Genomic DNA, 21,839 nt, shown 5'->3' with positions numbered 1-21,839 from the left:
AAATATATATGCCACTAGCAGTAACAGGTACGCTTAACTTGTGTGTTGTTATGTTAAATTTAATTTATTTCCCTATCACAACAATTAACATGCATTTATTATTAACTAACAATTTTTGGCCGCATATTAATTGGAAGCCAGACTAATAAGCAATTTCCGCCGATTTGCGTCCAATTTGAGCAGAAATTTCTGAACACGCAAACTGTAGAACTCACTGGATTTGGCCAGATGAACGCTATGCAATCGCTCCTGTCGCCTGAATGCCTCCAGGCGGCATCTGTCCCGCTGATAGGCAACTATGCTGGCCAAGAAATTCCAAATAGTTATCTGCGGCCACAGCACGTCCGTGAAGTACAACACCGATGTGCTCAGCTGAATGTGACAAGATTAATATTATCATTATTAATGTTTATTTAGATTTATATATATATATATATGTATACCTGCCACATCATAAAGTCACTTAGTCGCGTCTCGCCCGATGTGCGAAAAACCAGATCTGGCGGCGGCGAATGACGCGTATAGAGGCACGCCTCCAGCAGACGCTCATTAATATCCGTGGGTTGCAGTGCATCCTGGCCCTCATCATCATCGTCATCATTATTATTCTTGAGGACAGCCTCAACTGCCTGGGTGATCTCATCACGTGATGTGTACGCAAAGGCGACATTCAAAAACAGTTTATCATTGCGCTCGGTGCGCAACATCGCTGTGGCAACCAATCGCTGCAGATCTTTTGGCAACAGTTCAATATTGCCAATCACACGTATTTGTATGCCGTGTTCATCCAAGCGACTCGTCTCCGCCAGCAATGTGGAGAATTTCTCGCGTGCCAAATTGAAGAGGCCCTCGACCTCTTCGCTGGATCGCTTGAAATTCTCGATGCTGAACGCAAATGTGGTCACCTCACGTATACCCATGTCCAGGCACCAGCGCAGCACATCAGCCAGCTTGGCAAAGCCAAGCGAATGCCCCTCAATCTTGTCAATGTGCTTGGACCGTGCGAACCTTCGATTGCCATCCATGACGAATGCAATGTGATGCGGCACGTAGCCGGTCAGTTGAAGCGTTTGGAACGCCAACTTTTGCAGACACGTATACTGGTAGTCGGAGACCCACGACATCTCTCCCACTTCTCTCCGTTTGCCGCAACCAAAAACAAAATCAACAAAAAAACAACACCTTGTGACAGTCGCCCAAATTGAAAATAAATAAAAAAGTAGAGACAACACCTATCGCGAGCAAGCACCAGTTGCAGTGCTTGCCAACTATCGAATGTAACGAATAACGAATGGTGCAACGATTGTTCACGTGTCGTTTGGTTCATCAGCAGTAACGGCGTTTAGAAAGTCAAATAGAAATATTATGCAAGCATTCAAAGGTTAAACACTCCTTTGCTTTAGTTCTTCGAAAACAAAACAACTTTTTTCTCAAGCTATTTATTCAAACAACTCGATTATTGTTATTATTATTATTATTATCGAAAGGAGTCAACTATATATATATATATATCAAACTCGACAACGCTGACGTCACAATCTCTTATCGAATGGTACGAGGTGTGCAATCTTCTATGATTATGTTATGCTTGTATTGCAACCGTGGGCGCAACTTGACAGCTCGCATGACCATTGTGAACGCTGTGGCAACTCTCCTCTGACAGCTGCTATACAGCCTTCTTTTTTAATATCCGGTTCAAGCAGTTGGTTCGTGCCGTAAATTTCCTCGTTATTTTGTACAATAAAATACGTTTTAATGTTATAACTTCTAAACAAAAACATGAATCGCACTCACGACAACAAGCGCAATATGTTAAGCGCCGATTTAAGCAATATTTTCGTGTTTTTGTTTCGTTGTTCCGCAAATGGCAATTGCACATTTGTTTTGTTTTTCCTCTCGTCTTTTTTTTTAATATTTTATTATTGTGCCAATGTGAAGCTGCCATGTGCCTAATACATACATAGCACGTATATATGTACATAAGTATGTGAAATGAATAATTGTTGAACTGTGTGCGTTGCATGCGTGCTTGCTTCTTCCTCCCAAAACAGTTGCTGATCGTCGCTTATTTGTTGCATTATGGCACCCAGGAAAGCTAAGGTTCAGAAAGAGGAAGTCCAGGTCTCGCTGGGCCCCCAGGTGCGCGATGGCGAGAACGTTTTCGGTGTTGCTCACATCTATGCCAGTTTCAACGACACCTTCGTCCATGTTACCGATTTGTCCGGTCGCGAAACCATCGCACGTGTCACCGGCGGCATGAAGGTCAAGGCCGATCGTGATGAGGCTTCCCCCTACGCCGCCATGTTGGCCGCTCAGGTTCGTTATTATTTTGGTGTTTGTTTTTGGCTTTTATTTTGGATATATGTTGATGATTTTGTTGTTGTACTCAGGATGTGGCTGAAAGGTGCAAGGTGCTCGGCATCACTGCTCTGCACATCAAGCTGCGTGCAACTGGCGGTAACAAGACGAAGACACCCGGACCCGGTGCCCAATCCGCACTGCGTGCTTTGGCTCGTTCCTCCATGAAAATTGGCCGCATCGAGGATGTGACACCCATTCCATCCGATTCCACACGCAGGAAGGGCGGTCGTCGTGGTCGCCGTCTATAAACGGTGTCCTTTACATATATAAATATATATACTTGCGCATCTGAAAAATCAGCCTTGTCTTTTCACATATTTGTATCCAATTAAATTTCGGTGAAAATAGTTTCCAATAAACTTACCGTGTGCAACTACTTAAATCTCTATAATAATTATCATAAATAATATTAGATGTTTGCAAGCTTCTGCAGTATTTGTATGACCATTTGGAATGGCTTGTATAATGTATAAGACAAGCGGTAGGCCGCATCCTAGAAACCCCATTAGGTATATCCATAGATATTCTTGCTCAGCTTTTTTTTTTTTGAGTGTGGATTATTCAAAAACAATTGATGTATGTAAAATCTCGTATCTACATAGATACATTAATATGTATATATATATGTATGTATTGCTGACTCTATTCCTGGTCAAAAAATATGCAGTGAGACCAGCTTTAGAAGCCTTGACTTAAGTGCAGGCAGTGCGAGCGAGATGTATATACATATATGTGTATATATATATGTGTGCAGTCTAAGCAGCACAACAATAAGACAACTTTAGGACTTGGTGTTGGTGAACAGCGCTGTTGGCACGATAGAATTTTACAGTTACTCTTCTCATTGCTTTTCACATTTCATCAACATTCTTGTTGATGTGTTGGTGAACATTGTTGTTGCTGGCTCGACTAGTGTTGAGCGTTTTTACGAGGCAAATGTGAATGAGTGGCAAGCAGCAAGCAGCAACATGGAAACAGCAAAAACAATTATGTGAGTACATAATTATGCACTAATCATATATACATATTTGCACATGTTGAATAAACACTTTTGTATGCATAGCACACATCAGTTACACCAACCTAATCCCTCTATAAATATATATATATAATAATTTTTGTAAATATTTACAAAAATATTTTCCCATCAGTTCATTATTATTATTAATTTTGCTGTTTCTTTTAGTGATGATTATATGTATTTGGAGATACTGTTCCACATTAGCCTCATGTCCGAGTGGGAAGTGAAGCTGGACAGGAAGTTAGGCCAAGAATGAGCCACAATCAGATACTTCTCGAGCTGATGCGCTTCGCCATTGAGGCACATCTGCAACACCATTGATGCAATGCGTCACATTTTAGCCAATGTTTTGCAGCAGCTGCTGCAGCATGCCAAGACGAGCGGGGAGAAGACGACCATAAAGGAGTTATGTGAACATTACAAACGTTCCCGGTACGTGCCCCATGTTGCGACAGTTCGTCGATATTTATGGCACTAACCAATTGCACCCGCAGGTGTTCAATTGCTTGGATAACTGTTTGTATGGTAACTGCGAGCATAACAAGGCACAAGCTGTCTACGTCTTGGGCAAATTATAGAAATGCATTGGCCAAAAAAGTAACCAAATGCTAATCGCCTTGATTGTCTGCATCTTTGGCAATGATACAAATGATGATAATGGTGGACAGCTGCAGATGCGCAATCGCATTTTCTTTACATGCTTTCCCAAACTGTTTGACTACAGGGGGCTGTTGCTTCCGCCTCCCAATGCTACTCAGTCGACTCTGGACAACATCAAGTCCAATTTAAATGTGAGTAGTCTATCTATTTGCAACTAATTGCTCGATTAACAGCTCGACAAATTTGTGCCTTGCCTCAACAGAATGTGTCCCGTTCGTGACAAGGGGTTGCATCAAAATCTTGGCCAATATTTTGAGGCCCAACAAGGCGAAGCTCAAGCATAATCTCAACCAGGTGTGACAAATGAATTTGTTTACAGATTAGTTGAATATGCTATGTAGAATCTTAAAGACAGACCCAAATCGTTCCAAATGAGTGTAAATGTTTAAATTGTAAACATTTTGTGCGAATCTATCCATCTATCTCTTAACCCACAGGGTATACATATATTGTATCTATATTTGTAGTTTCCTTAGTAATCGCCCAATCGTTTTATATATCAAAATCAGCCGAGTCTCATTTAGCTGGCACAGGATCCATCGCTTTAACTATAACTGTATCATCATATAGCTGACATAGCAGCAATCTGTCGAAAGTTGATGCACAAATGTGGAATGTTGAATGAATGAAGCAGAGCTAAAACACAGACATATCCAGTCTGGTAGAGTATATTTTCGGCATGCCTAAAATATCTGCTGTTCCTTGTTTATCGATGCTTTCTGCTATCTCTCTCTCTCTCTCCCTCATCTCACTCTTTCATTTGAACTGAAAATGTAATTCAAGTCTTGTTTGCAGGCCAATCCATTCGGTCAGTTGCTGCAGGCCGTGGAACTGTCTCGCATCATAGGCTGGGAGGAGCCATAGTTGGTACTCGTACTGACCTCGCTGGCTGTGCAGATCTATAATGTCAATGCGGATGATATATGTTTATTTAACTCCATTCTACATGTGCTGGTTAGCATTACACAGGATACGCAAGGCTACTTTGTTGACGAGCAGGCTGACCTTAGCTCGCGCCAAGATCTATCAGCTGGCTCACCGGGACATCTGCGAGGGCTTTGTGATGGCTGGCATACCGCCGAGACTGCATTTGGAAACTGAAACTGGAAAACCTATTGTTTTGATGATGCGGATGCTGGTGCAGCCGTGGGACATGTGTGCAAATCGCGACTAGAGATGCTCAGCAACCTCTACATGCTACTGGCGTTCCTCAGCGAATTGGAGCTGACCCCGTTGAGCAGCTGGTCGAACGCAACATGTTCGTGCTGAGCCGGATAGGGGCCAACTGTCTGTTGCGCCAGATCACGCATAACTGCAGGTGGCAGCTAATTCGGCCGATATGCTTAACAACATTAAGCAAGTGATCGATGCTTTAAATGTGTTGATCGAATTTAGAGTGATATTCCAATTTAATGCTTAAGTCATAAATAGCGTTAAGCTATACAACTTTAGCACTGAATAAATGCATTCACCAACCGATTTGTTTGTTGTCTGTTTTTATTTATTCCTCAATTACAAATTTGTTCAGATTAGCCAATAAGAAGTATAACAGAATGTTATGCTCGATAGTATGAATAAGTTAACATCGATTGTAAGTTAATATCGATAGGTGCACACCACTATCACACATATCAGGCTCATACAATTGGCGATATATCGATATGATTGGCCATCCCTATAGAGAGCGCCAGTCTGATAAGATGCTCGTGAGCGTGTGTGACGAGCGTCCGTGCTGAAATATATTTTTTCGCTGCGAGTGCGTGTGCTTTGGCAACGGCAGCTGCTGCTGCTGTTGTTCATTTTTGTTGTTTTTGTCTTGTTTTGTTGTTTCTGAATGTGAATCTGTATTAACATTAAAATTGCACTCAGATCGTCTGTGTTGCACTCAACTTCCAATAGGAGCGCCCCTCCAGCTACAAGCGGGCGGGCGTTCGCCCCAAATGCTATATATGTGTGTGTGTGTGTGTTGTTGTTGTTGTCAACTTTCTTGGGGCAAAACATAAATCGAATTTCATTAATTTTATAAATGGGGGAAGAAAACGTGCAGTTTTTCATAGAGCCCCTTTGGCAGTAGCAGTGTGTTTATTCTTTTGTTAATTTCATTTTTCTTTTGTTGATGTTTTTAGCAATGTGAGCAGTGACCAGTGTGTGTGCCTCTGTGTGTTTTCAATGTGTGTGTATATGTGTATGTATACGTGAGCAAACTACGCACAGTGTTGCCATATCGTCGCAATTTAGTGAGCGTAAACAAATGTCTTGTAATATATTTTTTTTTAACTTACATGCATACCTAAGTGCGTGTGTGTATGTGTGTGTGTGTGTGTGTATAAGTGGTTGTGTGTACGTGAGTGTTGGCGCATCTGCAATGCATAAATTATGATGAAATCTGTATGCCTGCATACCGTATATTTGTTTATGTTTATGAATGACGACAAAAATGTGTTGCATATTTTATAGGCTACAAAAAAAGGCACTAAAACCACACAGCGTCCACAACAACAACAACAACAGCAGCAACAATAATAACAAATCAAAAGACAATTTATACCATCAGTGAAAAAAAAAACAATAACAATAACGAAACGGTAAACAACGCAACGGTACTTTAGGCCAGGCGTCAGGCCCATTGACCAAATGGCGCTGCTGCTGCCAATGCCGAGGAATGGCTTTGGCTTGAACTTTTACTGGTATTCCCAGCTTACCTAAAAAGTACACTGCGACTGCGAGCGAGAGCGAGAGCGTCAGGTATTTATATGTCTATCTATGTGTGTATGTATGTATATATATATATACATATATATATATATATATATATATATGTATGTGTGTGTATACATATGTAACACACAATTTCAAAGCTTGACTTCGTGTTTGTTGTAATAGCAATCGCAGAGATTGTTTTATTAGAGAGAGACGGCGAGAGAGAGAGTGAGACACACAGACAGACAGTCGGACAGAGTCAAAATGCCGCCTAATTTCCGGCCCCTTGGCTTTATGGTCACTTTTGCCAAAAATCACGTAAATCATTTCGGTTTTGTTAGGGTTAATTTTTTAAAATTGGTTCATTTAATTAACGCATCAGATTAGCGAGAATCCAACGATTTTTTCAACGATAATTCCGCTCCAGGTTTTTTTTTTTTTTTTTTTCGTTTTTAATGAGGGTAGAAACTTCAACGAACATTTTCATTGTTTGGCACGTGCCGACACTTGAACCAAAAAAAAAAAATTAAATTAAGAAAAAAAAGTAAAGTGGAAAGCGACTTTCCACTGACTCAGCTGCTTCTTCTTCTGCTTCTGACATACATTCTAGTGCATTTATTGAGCAGAATATAATTGAATAAAATGCATATTTTTTTTTTAAAATATTTGGATAAATATTTTCTTTTTTTTTGGTAATGATAAAGTCTCTTTATGAACATGTTGGTTTCATTGGTTTGTCATTAAACCAGATTTGATTAACATCGCTTGATCATAATTGTTTGCCTAACGGAATTATCCGGCTTGGTTTTGGCCATATTTAAACTAATAATTTCTCACAGGCATTCGAAATATATCGGAGCATATAAACCATTATAACAAAGAAAACATTTATCTATCAAACCATAAACAAAATGTTTCGGAAGCAGCTCAATTTTTGCACCAGATTCGACTGGATTTTTGATAAGTGGTACGGTTCACAGTTTTGGGTTCGGAGTGGCTTAAGATCCGCATTCCAACCGGTTTGTTGTGCAGCCTTGAACTCCAAAACTTTTGTTTACTGCTCTCTCTCTCTCTCTGTCTCACTTTCTTTGTTTCTCTCACACATTATATATTTCTCTCTCTCTCTCTCTCTCTCTTACACTCTCTTACCCTCTTTCGATCTGTATCTGTATTTGGAATTTCCATAGTCTCTTGGCAGCTGGGCAACGCACAAAACATGGGGCCGAAGAAGCGTGCCAGCGTCGCTGAGCGACTCCAGCGCTCCGCAACAGCTGCTCCAACGACGACGACGACGACGACGTCAGCATCGGCGGCGATGGTCTCGTCCGGAGCGCCGACGACGTCAACGGCTAAGAAACGCAGCGGCGGCAAGCAGCAAAAGCTAACGGATGAGCCGGATGAGAAGAAGTGCGCCAAATCCGAGGCAATAACAACAACAACAGCAGCAACAACAACAACGAAGCGCCAGCAGCAGCAGCAGCAGCAGCAAGCAACAACTGCAGTTGCAACAACAACAACAACAACAGCAACAACAACTGGCAGCACTGACAAACAGGAGAAAGCTGGTGCTGCTGCTGCTGATACTGCTGCTGTTGCAGCTGCTGCTGCTGGTGCTGGTGCTGGTGCTGGTGCTGGTGCTGGTGCTGGGTGCAATCAGTTGAAGCTATCGCCGGAGGAGCGTCAGGAGGATGGCAAAGCGCGTGCAATAAATAAAATGCTCAAAAGTTTGGACATTAAAATCCATGGCTTTGACAATCTGCTGCCGAGCGGTGAGGAGCGCATGAGCGAGGGTCTCAAGTCATCCATATCGGAGAACGTGAAGACCAAATCTCGTGCCGCTGCGGTCAAGGTCATAGCTAGCCTCAATCCTGGCAAGCCGATTGCCGTCAAGCGACAGCGGACGGACGCACAAGAGACCACAGGCAAGTCCGATAAGGATAAGGACAAGGACAAGGACAGAGATAAGGACAAGGACAGGGACAAGGAGAAAGAGGAAGCGCATTGCGATAGCAAAGAATCAAGTGGCACCAAAGCTGGCAAGTCGTCAGCCAAAAAGGCCAAATTGGAGGCGCCACCAACGAATGCGGGCAAGGTCAACAAATTGGCGACTAAGAAAACAACAGCAACAGTTGCTGTCGAGCAGCAGTCGCAACCGGCCAAGAAAGACAAAACCAGGGCTGGCAAAAAGACGCAAACAGCAACAACAACAACAACAACCGCAACCGGAACAACAACAACAACAGCAATAAATGAATCGGAACCGGAGAAATGCAAAACGCGTGCACAGCTCGACTCCAACACGGAGCTGGTGCAAATGGAACTGGAGGAGATTAATAGCACGCCAGTGCCAACATCTACGTCGACGACGGCGACGCCAACGGCAGCAGCGACACCCACCACGCCGACGCCAACGCCAACGCCCGCCATGCCACACATGGAGGCAACGCCGACGGGCTGCGGCATTGCAACAACAGCCATCGGTTCGACAGCGGCGCCCGCCAAACAGCGACCCAAAAACAAATATAGTAAAACATCCGCGGCAAAGGCGCGACTGCAGCAGGCCTGCAGTAAAACGGCGCTCAGCTGCCTCAAGGATGCCAGCAGCAAGGATGATATATACGATTTCAAGTCCGGTTCCGAGGATGAGGGCCCCATCAAAATGGTGCTGCCCATGCTGAAGGAGTTGCGTGACTTTTCCGACGAGGACAACAAGCCGCTGAAGCTGCTGGAGCAACATCTAAGCACCAACAACGAAAACCTAATTGTTAAACAGGAGCAAACAGCAGCAACAGCAACAGCAGCAACAACAATAGCAGCAGCAACAGTTGATATCGTGGAGCAAAAGCCCGAAATGCAAACAAAAGCTGTTGGCAAGAAGCAAGCCAAGCTTAAGATAAACACGCCAACGCCAGCAGCAGCAGCAGCAGCAGCAACAACAGCAGCAGCAGCAACAACAACAACTGTTGCTGCCAGCAGCAGCAGCAGCAGCAAGAGCAAAAAACAAACGGCAGCAAAATTAAAACAACAACAGCAGCAACAGCTGCCGCCAAGCGATAGTTCGCATGCGGATAGCAGCGACTCCGAGGATGAGAAGAAGCTGAGCATCATGTATGGAGCGAAGCGTCATCGGATGGCCTCACTGAATGCACTGGCCAAGGTGCAGTGCCTCTATGAGAATGAATCGCGCACCGCCCACGAATTGGGACTGTCGAAGGCGACGCAGCAGCCGCCGCGGATACGGACGCTCGATGGCAGCGATGATGACAACAATCGTGGCGATCTGCCGCCGGACAAGGAGCGTGACAAGGATAGGGACAGGGATAGGGATAGAGATAAGGATAAGGAGCGTGACAAGGACAGAGATAAGGAGAAGGAGAAAAGTGAGGCGGATAAATCGAGTGTGGCGGAACCGAGACGCGAACTGCGCTATGTGCCGGGTGGACGGGGTGTGGGCAAGCATTGGGAATTCGATAGCGATAGCGAGGCGGAGGAGCTGCAACTGCATCGACTCCAGCAACAGAAGCAGAAGAAGAAGCTGCCCAAGAAAACGCCGGCGAAGAAACAACAACAGCTCAACGAGACCGAGTCCAAAAAGAAGAGTCAGAAGAAAGTGCAAGCGGCCGAGGATAGTGGCGATGATGCAACCGATGCCCACCAACACCATCAGCATCCTCATCATCATCAGCAACAACAACATCAACAACAACAGCAGACGGACGAGACAAAGGAGAAACAGACAAAGACATCGGCGCCCAAACAGCTGCCCAAGAAGCGCAAAAGCGTCTTCACCGAGGAGCTCATCGGTGACTACAAGGGCATCTTGGCACGCAAACGGATGGCCAGCCTAAATGCCAGCGCCATTGTGGCGGCCACTTACGAGGTGGAACGGCATCTGGACAAGAATCTCGACAGCGATTGCAGCAGTTTCGAGAGCTACGATGAGCTGGACATGTTCCCCAACAATAGCAAGGCAATAACAGCAAGTTCCACGTCGTCAACGATGCCGTCAACGTCAGCGTCGGCGTCAACGAAGGCGACTTCAAGCAAGGCACAGGCGGCGGCTAAAGCGGCACATGCCGCTGAGCTGTTGCACCTCAAAAGGGAGGCCAAGGAGACGAAGGAGCGGGAGGCGAGGGAGGCCAAAGAACTGAAGGAGCTCAAGGATAAGCCGCAGAGTAATATGATCGAGGAGAGCAACGATTCCAAATACTCCAAGGAGACAAAGGAGACGAATACGGATACAACGATCACAACGACAACCGGGTATCGTGGCGGTGACTCCAGCAGCGCCAAGGATACCAAGGAGACGAGTCGACCGACATCGTCCAGTGTGGTCATCGTACAGGATACGGATGTCACCATTACCGGTGTCTATGTGAATGCCAGCAACGGTGCCGCCCAGGAGGCATACTGTAAAATGCAATATCGTGTTCAGTCCAGCGTCACCGAGGAGCGTGTCCTGCGGCCCAGCTCGGTGGAGCCACCCAAATCCTATACACCACTCAGCGCTCTATCCAGCATGTTGCCACCCGGCGCTAATTCTGGCCACAGCGAGGGTAAGTCTCCATTCAACTTAATAGTCAAAACATTTTTGCCAACATTTTTCAAATATCGAAAGTAATTTGGAGCTCAGCTTTAAATTTGTCTTCAGAAATTTCAAGTCAAATTTGTTTGTTGTTTTTCTTGTCGAAGATTTCACATATTTATATAAAAAACGTTTCCACTGATTGAATGACATTTTCTGTCTCGCATTTGATTTATTACACTTAATTTAATTTGCTTTTATTATTTATTTGTTTATAAAAGAGAAGTTGCTATTTGTTTAAAGTTATTCAAAAATTTGGTATTGTTTAACATTTAAAATGTGTACTTAATACAGAAACCCAACTGATGAATAGCGCTTCCTGGAAACCAGGACATTAAAGTCTCGATGAAAATCGATTAATATCGATTAATATGCTTGTCTGAAAATATTTATGCTAATGGCTATCGCGGCCTCCGTTATCTATACAAATATTTGAAGTTCGTTTTGTTACACACCAATAATTATAGAATAATATGACACGCAATTTTTGTTGCAACATTTTCAATTTAAAGATCAATATTTAAAATATTTACTGTTTCCATTTTTTTTTTTAATTGATTTTTTTATAGTAATTGAAAATTGAGAAATACTTGAGAACTTGAGAATATGCTCGAAAATGCGATCTGATGAATTGAAAGTGGAATGAATTCTGGCTTAGACGATAATCGTTATTGATTGAATATTTGAATATTTGTTTCCCACAGCACACAGCTCACCGCCGCTGCCGGTGCAACCGCCGCCGCCACATATGCCACATGTGCTGCTGCCGTGTGAACCGCTCAGTGCGGGCATGTATCATGCACCGGATTTGGGTCTGCATACGGAGCATATGCCGCCGGATCATCATGGTCCACCGCCGCCATCTTATGCAGCCGCTGCGGCAGCAGCTGCAGCGGCCGCTGCCGCTTACCATGCACATCAGCTGGCGCCCGCTGGCAACGGTGTGTTGCATATGCATCATCAGCATCAGTATGCGGCCGCCCATGCAGCGCACGCCGCACACGCCCATCATTATCAGCAGGCGGCCGAGTATCATGGCGGTCCGCCGCCGCCACCGCCGCCCCATCACTATGGCGGACCACCGCCACAGGGACACTATGGCCCGCCGCCGGTTGGATCGCTGCCCGTTGGTCCGCCAACGGTGCCGCCGGACCGTTGTGATGTTGGCTCGCCGCCGCCATCGTATAGGGCCAGCGCATATCCGCCACCGCCGCCCGTTGGCCCACCACCAACGATGGGCGGTGGTGCGAGTGCATTTTGTGCACCCAATCCGCATCATCATCATCACCAGCATCAGCATCAGCCGCAGCCACAGCAGACGGGTCCGCCGCTACCACATCATGATCCCAGCGGTAAGTTACGGGTCCACAAGAGACCAAAGTATTTTACAAAATAAACTTTTTGGCTTGGTTTTTTTGGTTCACAAATTGATTTTGACATTTGCTATATGCTCCCCAACCAGGAGCAGGGTATCGGGAGGTATCTATGTACATATATCCATCCATTGTGAAATGTATCTGTCTTCGATTGTATTTCCTTGTTGAATGCCACTGGCAAAGATTCGAAAAATATTTGAAAGCAGTTGACTTTTATTAAAAAAGAAAATCTTCTTTAAAATGGGATTATTTTTGATTATTCATATAATTGTCAATATTTATAAATATACTTAAATAACTCAAATTTGGAGCTAAACCAATTGAAATTTGTGCAATATCATAAGAAACTGTAGTATGCTGCAGTATTATATTATTTTATCTACAAACAAAATGTTTTCAAATAAGTATTCAAAACTGAGCATGACAAAAAAAAACAAGAAAAGAAACGATTCAAATAGAGTATCTCGCTTGCAATATTCAATTTGAGTTCAGGAAAACTGAAAACAGCTTGAGGCCGTGTGCCTTTTGTCACGCCCCCCCGTCCTCCCGTCGCAGCACCATTATTGATTTTGGTTATCAGCAAACAATAAGCGACAATTTCTAGTATCGAAAAAGTTTTCAACGCATATAGCAACTTGGCCTGAGGCAATGCTCCATTCTGATTAGTTATTAAAGATGTTCCCAAAGCTGCAAACTTCAAGAATTTATAAATGTGTGTGTGTGTGTATGTGTGTGTATGTGTGTGTGTGTGTGTGTGTGTGTGTGTGTGTGTGTGTGTGTATGTATGTGCATGTGTGCGTCTGTCTGCTGCCTGCAGCCTGCAGCCTGCTCAGTTTGTAGCAATTGCTTAAAGAGGATGTAAAAAATGCATTGCATATATTTAGGCGCGCGCATTGAAACTCAGTCGCTGTCTGTGTGTGTGTTTTATGTGTGTGTGTGTGTGTGTGTGTTTTATGAGTGTGTGTGAGTGTTTGGCTTAAGCCGGAAACTGTAAGCAGGCAAGCAGCAAACGGAAACCGAGACCGAGACCAGAGAATGCAAGCAAAAAGTAAACATGCTGCACTCACTCTCGCTGTCGCTGTCGCGGTCGCAGTCGCAGCCGCAGTCAGCGCCAGCGTCAGCCTTAGTTACGCGCAGCGAGCAACTGAGGAGCCAGCCAACCTCCATTGATGTCATTTACCTCTTGGTACAGACACACACACACACACACACACACACATCTATACGTATATTTATGAATATATGTATGTGTGTATGTATTTATTTATAGACGCGGACGGACGTGTTACACACAGACAGACAAACTAATACGACTGACTGCATGTGGCAGAAAGTTGCGTTAACAGGCGCCTGAACGTGTGCTACATATTTTTTTTGGCTACATATAACCAAGCACAAGGTTAACAATAGAGTCGCTCAGTCAACGCCGCCTATCGATAATATTGCCAATCATCGGGCATTTATTGACTTACATTTTGTTATTAGGTGCTATATTTATGCATATGCATATATAAATGCATAAAGTTTTTGTATGTGTTCAGAGCAGGTTAAACCTTTAAATTCGTCTACACTTAATCGATCATTTTATTTTCAAGCATCGATTAGTTATCGATAGATATTTATGGCTAGTTATATCATTTCTATCGAGATGCTTAGCTGCATCAGCTATTTAAATCTGTCTATATATTTATATATATTTGCATTGTTAATATCTAGGAAGTACAGATCTGTACTTAAAGTAAATATACTATATTATTTGCATTTAGCATTGCATAAGTATGCAACTCAACTTATTTATTCATATTCATTCGGCTGACTTTAGGACATATAAGCTGTCTGCACTTATGGTGTCAATCAGCTTAAGCGCTGATTCACGACACCTTTACACTCATTCAGTGTGACTGCATTCATTCATTAAGCTGTTATTCATATGCTATATGTTATATGCTATATGCCATTTACCATTTGCCGTTGATTGCACAGTAGCTTGCCATAATAAGTAGGCTACCATTTAGGAGTGCTCCACATCCAGTTCTATGCATGTGTGTGTGTGTGTCTGTACTAGTTATATATATTTCAATTGTATTGTCCCTCATCCATTCATTTATCCTTGTCCATGCGTCCACGGTGTCCGCCGTGAGTGTTTGCATTTTACGCTGTGTCGACAGTGGATAATTCATTAGCACATGTTCTATTTGACGTTCGTTCATCCATGTTAAATTACACACCCACACACACACACACACAAACACACACACACAAACACACACACACAGAAGCTAAAATGAGAGCTTGCTGCGCTGCGTTCGTCCTGTTACCCCTGTTCCCTCTGCTCTGCTGCTACTGCTGCTGCTGCGTCTCTGTTACAAGCTGCTGATAAGCGCCAGCAGCGATATATATATGAACAGAGAGTGAGAGAGAGCGAGAGAGAGAGAGAGCACATTTATAGCGAGAGTGCAGTAAGGATAGTGTGTTATTTTTCTTCATTTTTTGTTGCTTTCCATATTGTTGTTGGTTTTTTTTTCTTCTTTTTTTTTTGAGTGTTGATTTCTTCTTTTTTTTTTGCACACTGCCGGCTGGCCGGCATCGTTGTCGTCATCGTTGTCGTCGACGTCGTCGTCGACGTCGAGTTACGTTTTAGTGCTCATTTAGACGTCGGGACGACAACGTAACGTAACGAATCGATGGCGATGGCAACGATGCCAACGACGTTTGTGGTTAGAACACGAGGATCATAATGTGTATGCTGATGATGATGATGATGATGATGAAGATGGTTTGATGATTTGATGATTATGTCGTTTAAAGTTCGAACGGCGAGCGCTCGCCATGCATCGCATTGCGTATACGTAACGTGTAACGTGTAACGTGAATCGCGCGTGCTGTTGATGGATAATTTGTTGTTATTGTTGTTATTGTCGTCGCTTTTTTTTCCGTATTTTTTTTATTGTTATTATTGTGCTGTGTCGTGTTTGTTGTTGGCGTCATCGTCGCGTTGTTATTGTCGGCATTTGGCATGTTGTCAGCAGTCAGCAGTCAGCAGTAAACAACAACAGCAACAACAACAACTAGCAATTATTGTCTCGTGCCTTGTTCGCAACGTTTTCGGTTGATATTGCTATTGCTACTGCTGCTATTATTGTTATGGCTATAATTTTAATTGTTATTAAACAAATCAAAAAGCAAAAGCAAAAACAAAAACAAAAAGAAAACAACGCACGGTTTGTTGATGCACATTGCGATTGAGAAATGTGTTTTGAAAAACCCCGCCGAGAACGCACCGCCCCGCCCAAGTTGCAGTCAAGTGCCGGCTCCGGCTCCGGCTCCGGTTTCGTGCTTCGTATTCCGTGTTTTGTCGTACAATCATGCAGTCGCAGACATCCCAGCATGCCCCAAGCTCGGTGCTGACCATAGATCTAATTAGCGTTGCATTTTCCAGTTAATTTTAATTGAAACTGATTTATGAACAACGCAATTTTTTTTTAACTGCGCCGAGTTATTTTCATTCTTTGTACCTCTCTCTCTTTCTCTCTCTCTATCTCTCTCTCCTTTTCTCTTTGCGTTTCTCTGTGCATTCATTTGTTTTGTTGCTGCTGACGGCGGTTTTTGTTGTTGTTGTTGTTTTGCCTCTGTTCTTTTATTCTATTGAGAAAAAGCTAGAAAAGCATCCGGCTAGCGACGCTCAAAATTCTCTTCGTGTACATGCACAGGCGACAAATCTGTCGCTAATAAGTCGTTTTTTGTTTTATTTTATTTTATTTTAAAATTTATGTCAATTGCACAAATTATTTCTTTCTTTAAAAGATTTTGATTTTTTAAATATTGTCTTAATGTTTCTGTTTTTGTATCTGTAATACTTTTTGAAAAGTATTTATGTCAATAATAATATTGACAGAAAATGATTCATTTTTCTTATTTATAATATGTATTTGAAAAAGTTGCCTGTTGCCAGTGAGAAATATTTGTTTCAGTTGGAAAAATGTATCAATACTGCTTTAAAGCTAATATTTTTTTGTTATGTAAACAAATAAACAATAATTGAAGAAAAGTAATTTGTTGGTGAAAACGTAGCTGCTCAGAGAGTCGCACAAAGTGTGGCGAAAATCAAATCGCTTGCGACGCGTTTGTCGGTTGGCATTGTGCGCTGCATTCTGTCTTCTTTGGGAAGCGCTGCAGCAGAAGCAGAAGCAGCAGCAAAAGCAGAAGTAGTGAGCGCCAAGTCGCGCCTCTCCATACCATGACGCGCGCTCTTTCTCGTTCTCTCTCTCTCCATGTATATATATGTATACATATATATATATGTATTTCATATACGCTCTCTTCATCTTGCACTCTCTGAATCCGCTGTGGCTCTCGAGACGTTTAGCTTTGCGCTGCGCGCCACATAAAAAGCTAACGGCAGAAAATCGCATCGCTGTCGTCGTCGTTTGTTTTAGTTTTAGTTTTTGTTATTGCTGCTGCTGCTGCCTGTCTTTGTTTTTTTCTTTATGTTGTTTTTTTTTTTTTGCTAATTTCTTATAAGAATTTTCTTGAACAATTTTCCTGGTGCGTTGCGCCGCTTTCGTTGTTGCCGTCCCGGTTTTTGACTAGAAGTTGTTGGCAGCGCCGGCAACTCGTTCTTTTTTTTGTTGCGCTTATTGCTGTTGCTGCTGCTTGCAACTGCTTCTTTTTTTTTTGCTGAGTCTGTCACCGTTTAACGGTGCTTTTCGGTCAAGCATGTGTGTGTGTGTGAGTGAGAATCACTTGCAAGCTGGCAACAAAAAAGTACCCTCCAGTGGGCGGTGGCTGTTGCCTGCCTTCTGTCTGTGTCTCTGCTCCTTTTGCATCGCTCTTCTTTTTTGTTGGTCCTCGTCTCGCTGTTAGCTCTTATCTGTTATCAGCTATCAGCCCAAGCCGCACACACACACACACACACACATACATAAATAGAAGCACATTGTGCAACATTTGTGTGGCATGTGCTGTATACAAATCGACATACAATGCTCTACATTTAACTAGCGACAGACAGAGACAGAGTGCATATGATAAACAGAGACAGACAGCGACGTAAAGAGTGTGTGAGAGAGAGAGAGAGAGAGATCGGCAGAGAGAGAGCAAGAGTGAGACAGAGATATCAAAAAATGGAAAATGTAAACAGATTCATTGGGGCAACTGGCGCTGACACATTGCAACGAGCAGCCCTTCGACTCATCAGCAGCCACCCCTCCCCTTCCCTTCCCTTCCCTTCCCTTCCCTTCAACGACCCGCTTGCTAGCGGTGTGCATTTAGGCCACAAAAATGCCATCGCTGACAATGTCCAAAAAAGCCAAGCACAAACAGAACATACAAAATAAGAACAACAAAAAACTGAAACCAAACCAAACCAAACCAAACCAAAAAAAAAACAAAAAACAGAAACAAAAACAAATACAAAAAATAAACTCGTATGCAAAGAACAAGAAAAGCAGCGTCAGAAGAATGTGAATGCGAACGGGAATGCATATATCGAGAAAAAATATATAAATCGTACACCCTTCCCTTCCCACTTTTCACTCTCCTCATTCAAAGCCCCCCAAAGTTCGAACAGACTCTCCCCCAACACACCACACCACAACACACCCTCTGCCTGCGGTGCGCCAATGTTCGACAAATAAATTTCGAAAATTCGCGTTGAAAATAAGTCGACGTGAGTGACACATAAAAAAAAGTGAGTGTGCAGAAGTCAGCGGAGGGGGTGGAGCGGTTGGTGTGGGTGGAGTGACTTATCCCAGTTGCGTACTGGAATACATTGAGCAGAACTAATATTACCTGGCCACCATTCCAAACATGACCTGTTCCCAGATGATACGATGTCGACTTATCCAGCTGACACAATGATTAGCTTCTCCAGTTTTCAGCGACATAAACACATAAATACTCATATGTCTGTGTATGTATGTGTGTGTGTGTGTGTATGTGCACACACACATACACATAGGCATGTGCATAAATAGATGCCATGTGTGTATTCGTACTTAACCCATTAAAAGCCAAGACCCACAAAACAATGGAATTTTTATGTTTTTATGTTTTATTGTTTCATTTTTTGTACTTTAGACTATCATAATCGAATGCATATATATGTATATATATATATGTATATGTATGTGTGTGACCTGTTTGTTCAGGGAAACTATGGCAGCTATATGCACTCGTCTTGCACGGATTTTGGATTAAAGTATTACATACATGTGCAGATTAACATTTTTTTTAAGAAAAAATAATAATAATAATACTATTTCAGTCCCCCTATCCCCATTCCTGATTAGATATTAGTCCATTTTTATGGGTTTTTTCGATTTCGTTTGAATCAAAACAATTTTTGACAATTTTTCGATTAAATCCGTTGAGAGGATTTTTCATAGGCTCCTTTTTGTACGAGGCTATATCGACTAGCGCTGAGAGCGGAGTATCAATTCGAACGGACGTTTCCAATTGAATATGCTGGGCCACAAACAATTCCATCGAGCATGGTATTCCCGTCATGTGGCAATGTGCCTGCGGGGCAAATGCAACCGACTGCCACCTTCAATCGTGTTGATAATGGCGTCGACAGCAACTGCGGCAGCTGTAGCATTATCCGACCTTTCGTCACTCTGTCCTGTCAGACACATACATATATATGCAAAGTACACTTGGAAAAAATTCTTTTTTTTTTTTTTGGTTTTTTCTTTTAGCAACAATTTTTGAATATAAGTAAAAATTGACCAATAATATGTTTTTTTTTTTAAATAAAAAAAAACTCTGGTTTTTAGAAATATATATTAACTGAATAATAAGAAAATAAGATTACGCTTTTTATCCGAGTGTACTAATTGGCCCAGTGGCTCACCTCATGCCACCGATTGCCACTTGCCAACTTGCCGCGCTCTGTGCGAAAAAGCAATTTCGTTGCACGCACATTTCCATATTTTGGTGTTGATGGGTTCGTTTCCTTTTCCGGCGGCGGCCATTTTGTTCTAGTTTGCACTGCACCTGTTTGATTTGACAGTCAGTGTGCAATTTTCGGTGAATTTCCTTGCAACGCTTGGGGGCAGGTAGGCGGCGTGGTTTACCATTTGAATGACAGATTTATTTTAACATTTTGCTGTCACACGCCTCCATTGCAAATGAGTGTGTGTGTGCGTGTGAGTGTGTGCCTGTGTGTGTGTGTGTTGTTTGTGTTATATATATATATATATATATATATATATATATATATATATGTTTGCCTCCCTGTTTGCCTGCTTGCCTGAACTTGCATGTTAACTCAGTGAGCAATTAACAGGCCATTTGCGAGTGCTGCCAGCGTTTATAATTCTCGACTAACAACACAAACACAAACACACACACACACACACATACACCCACACACAGACGCACATACAAAAAGGTGTCAAAGCCAAAAGAATTGTGTACAGGAGCATTGTAACTACAAACACAGAAATCATAAAATCTGATTTGACACGCAAAGTTACAGCCAAAAGCTGCTGCTGCCAACAGCCACAGCAGAGCAGCGCATAGAAAGAGACAGACAGAGAGAGAGAGAGACAGAGAGAGAGATAGTGAGTGAGTGGGCGAGATGGGATTAGTGGACGCCATGCACAACCTGTTAGGATAAGAATTGGCGTGAAAATGTTGCAGGCAACATTGTGACGAAGATTATTGTCCGAAGCGTTTTGCTGCAACACAATTAAGATGCAACTGACAGCAACAACAACAACAACAATAACAAACGAAGCAACAGGCTTAAGCCACACACTTCATGGTGTTAGCCAAGTACTTAAAAAAAGAGCAGTAAATAAAAATTTCTTTCAGTTTCGCCAAGGAAATATAATTAATTTGCATATAAACATTATCTGTTAATTGACATAATCAATCACATGTGAAAAAAAAGAGGCAATTTAAAAATAATTCTAAATATATATGTATATAATTTATTTATGACGCCTCTTGACAAGGCCCACAAATGCTAAATAAGCGAAGCGAATTTCAAAACACATCGAAAGTTAAGTCAATTAATAAAGTGGAAGAAAGATAAATCATTTCGATCCCATTGATAGCATGAGGCGCTCAATTGCGGCGATTATCAGGTTTTAGCCAGTGGCTGTCAACCTTGACACACAATGCAGAACACGGAACGCGAGCTGAGAAGGATTTTGACAAGGACATAATAATCCAAGTACATTCAATGCATAAATACAGACAGGCAGGACAGGCAACTGAACACAAACCAGTCCAGTTTATTGTGGCAATTTCGACACGGCATTGCTGCTGGCCAACAGCTAAGCTGGGCTGAGCTGAGCTTGCCTACCTCTTTCTCTCTATCTATCTGTAGCTGTCTCCCGCTCTCTCTCTCTCTTTCACTCTCTCTCTCTTACGTTTTACGTGGTACTCATTTGCCTAATAGAACCATTATCGACGCCTACACGTACGCTGAATAATAACCCAACTGCGGGGGGCGTTATGTATACCTTAGACTCGCCTATGCTGCTGATGATAATGATAATTGTAATGATGATGTCGATGTTGATGTCGATGTTGATGTTGATGGTGATAATGATGATGGGCAGCAATAAGCTGAATAACCACAACAGAAACAACAGGTTCACACTGCCGCCAGCCACAAGCCAACTCATCGGGGGCACTGCGGTCTGTGCATGTGTGTGTGTGTGTGTGTCAGTCAGTCAGATATTTAGAGTGTAAAAAAAGAGGCATTTTAATCAGTTGTGATAGCCGACTGGTAACTAGTAAATGAGTAGATGAGACCTCCCTTCGATTATGCCCATGGGGGCAATTAAATGCCTGGTGAAAGGAAGGATCACAGACAAAGACACGATGGATACAAAATAAAAATAAAAAGCAACAACATGTTCCGGTTTAACTATTGACTTGGTCAGACAGACGCAACGAATATCTGGAAAAGAATCTGCACTCAGAAAAAATATGTTCCCGAAAGCTACAAAGTCTCTCTTGTTTATAGAAATAATTTCTGAATTTATGAAATGAAAATTTGTTAAAATCAAATTTGGGGTTTTTATCTATTTTGCTATATACTTCTTAATTATAGAATATATTTCTAAAAAATCGAAATGCAAATGGAAAAAAAACCTTTCGGCTCCATTTTATTTTAATT

General features: G+C 42.6%; 4 protein-coding genes and 1 long non-coding RNA gene across 8 annotated transcripts; 3 read left to right on the top strand and 2 right to left on the bottom strand.

The window, feature by feature from the left end:
- Window positions 1-46: 46 nt before the first annotated feature.
- LOC6565695 (dehydrodolichyl diphosphate synthase complex subunit Dhdds) lies at window positions 47-1,288 on the bottom strand. The gene is made up of 2 exons (XM_001992445.2): window positions 444-1,288; window positions 47-372 (listed from the first exon to the last, which is right to left on the bottom strand). The coding sequence occupies exons 1-2, from the start codon at window positions 1,122-1,124 to the stop codon at window positions 127-129; spliced, it is 927 nt and encodes a 308-aa protein (XP_001992481.1). The 5' UTR covers window positions 1,125-1,288; the 3' UTR covers window positions 47-126.
- A 359-nt stretch (window positions 1,289-1,647) lies between these two features.
- On the top strand, window positions 1,648-2,737 carry LOC6565694 (40S ribosomal protein S14a). Of its 2 annotated transcripts, none has more exons than XM_001992444.3 (3): window positions 1,648-1,706; window positions 2,052-2,316; window positions 2,391-2,737. In XM_001992444.3, the coding sequence occupies exons 2-3, from the start codon at window positions 2,080-2,082 to the stop codon at window positions 2,607-2,609; spliced, it is 456 nt and encodes a 151-aa protein (XP_001992480.1). In that variant the 5' UTR covers window positions 1,648-1,706; window positions 2,052-2,079; the 3' UTR covers window positions 2,610-2,737. The 2 variants fall into 2 exon arrangements, with proteins under 2 accessions (XP_001992480.1, XP_043072106.1); XM_043216171.1 differs by having other exon boundaries at window positions 1,683-1,715.
- Window positions 2,738-5,743: 3,006 nt separating this feature from the next.
- LOC116805618 lies at window positions 5,744-8,208 on the top strand. Its single transcript, XR_004365291.1, has 3 exons — window positions 5,744-5,798; window positions 6,500-6,787; window positions 7,930-8,208. It is a non-coding gene; the product is annotated as an uncharacterized LOC116805618 (long non-coding RNA).
- Window positions 8,209-8,456: 248 nt separating this feature from the next.
- Window positions 8,457-11,665, top strand: LOC122322829 (zinc finger CCCH domain-containing protein 13-like). Its single transcript, XM_043216043.1, has 5 exons — window positions 8,457-8,834; window positions 9,030-9,506; window positions 9,774-10,352; window positions 10,452-11,298; window positions 11,622-11,665. The coding sequence occupies exons 1-5, from the start codon at window positions 8,457-8,459 to the stop codon at window positions 11,663-11,665; spliced, it is 2,325 nt and encodes a 774-aa protein (XP_043071978.1).
- Window positions 11,666-11,865: 200 nt separating this feature from the next.
- Window positions 11,866-16,151, bottom strand: LOC116805617. 3 transcript variants are annotated; one of them, XM_032738605.1, is made up of 3 exons: window positions 15,924-16,151; window positions 14,666-14,859; window positions 11,866-12,877 (listed from the first exon to the last, which is right to left on the bottom strand). In XM_032738605.1, exon 3 carries the CDS (start codon window positions 12,625-12,627, stop codon window positions 12,040-12,042), a length of 588 nt encoding a protein of 195 aa, XP_032594496.1. In that variant the 5' UTR covers window positions 12,628-12,877; window positions 14,666-14,859; window positions 15,924-16,151; the 3' UTR covers window positions 11,866-12,039. The 3 variants fall into 3 exon arrangements, with proteins under 3 accessions (XP_032594496.1, XP_032594497.1, XP_032594498.1); XM_032738606.1 differs by lacking the exon at window positions 14,666-14,859; XM_032738607.1 differs by lacking the exon at window positions 15,924-16,151 and having other exon boundaries at window positions 14,666-15,083.
- Window positions 16,152-21,839: the final 5,688 nt, after the last annotated feature.

This window comes from Drosophila grimshawi, unplaced genomic scaffold (assembly GCF_018153295.1).
Source record: "Drosophila grimshawi isolate 15287-2541.00 unplaced genomic scaffold, ASM1815329v1 contig_848, whole genome shotgun sequence".
Classification (NCBI taxonomy): Eukaryota; Metazoa; Arthropoda; class Insecta; order Diptera; family Drosophilidae; genus Drosophila; species Drosophila grimshawi.
Note: the sequence above shows the minus strand (reverse complement) of the source record. Positions and strands in the feature narration are given on the sequence as shown.

Coding starts and splice junctions, on each gene's coding strand:
- LOC6565695 (XM_001992445.2), bottom strand. CDS start 1,124: ATGTCGTGGGTCTCCGACTACCAGTATACGTGTCTGCAAAAGTTGGCG. Junction 373..443: donor GTGACTTTATGATGTGGCAG/GTATACATATAT, acceptor TGTCACATTCAG/CTGAGCACATCGGTGTTGTA.
- LOC6565694 (XM_001992444.3), top strand. CDS start 2,080: ATGGCACCCAGGAAAGCTAAGGTTCAGAAAGAGGAAGTCCAGGTCTCG. Junction 2,317..2,390: donor CCGCCATGTTGGCCGCTCAG/GTTCGTTATTAT, acceptor TGTTGTACTCAG/GATGTGGCTGAAAGGTGCAA.
- LOC122322829 (XM_043216043.1), top strand. CDS start 8,457: ATGCTCAAAAGTTTGGACATTAAAATCCATGGCTTTGACAATCTGCTG. Junction 9,507..9,773: donor CCAACAACGAAAACCTAATT/GTTAAACAGGAG, acceptor AAACAACAACAG/CAGCAACAGCTGCCGCCAAG. Junction 10,353..10,451: donor AAAAGAAGAGTCAGAAGAAA/GTGCAAGCGGCC, acceptor CAACAACAACAG/CAGACGGACGAGACAAAGGA.
- LOC116805617 (XM_032738605.1), bottom strand. CDS start 12,627: ATGCTGATGCTGGTGATGATGATGATGCGGATTGGGTGCACAAAATGC.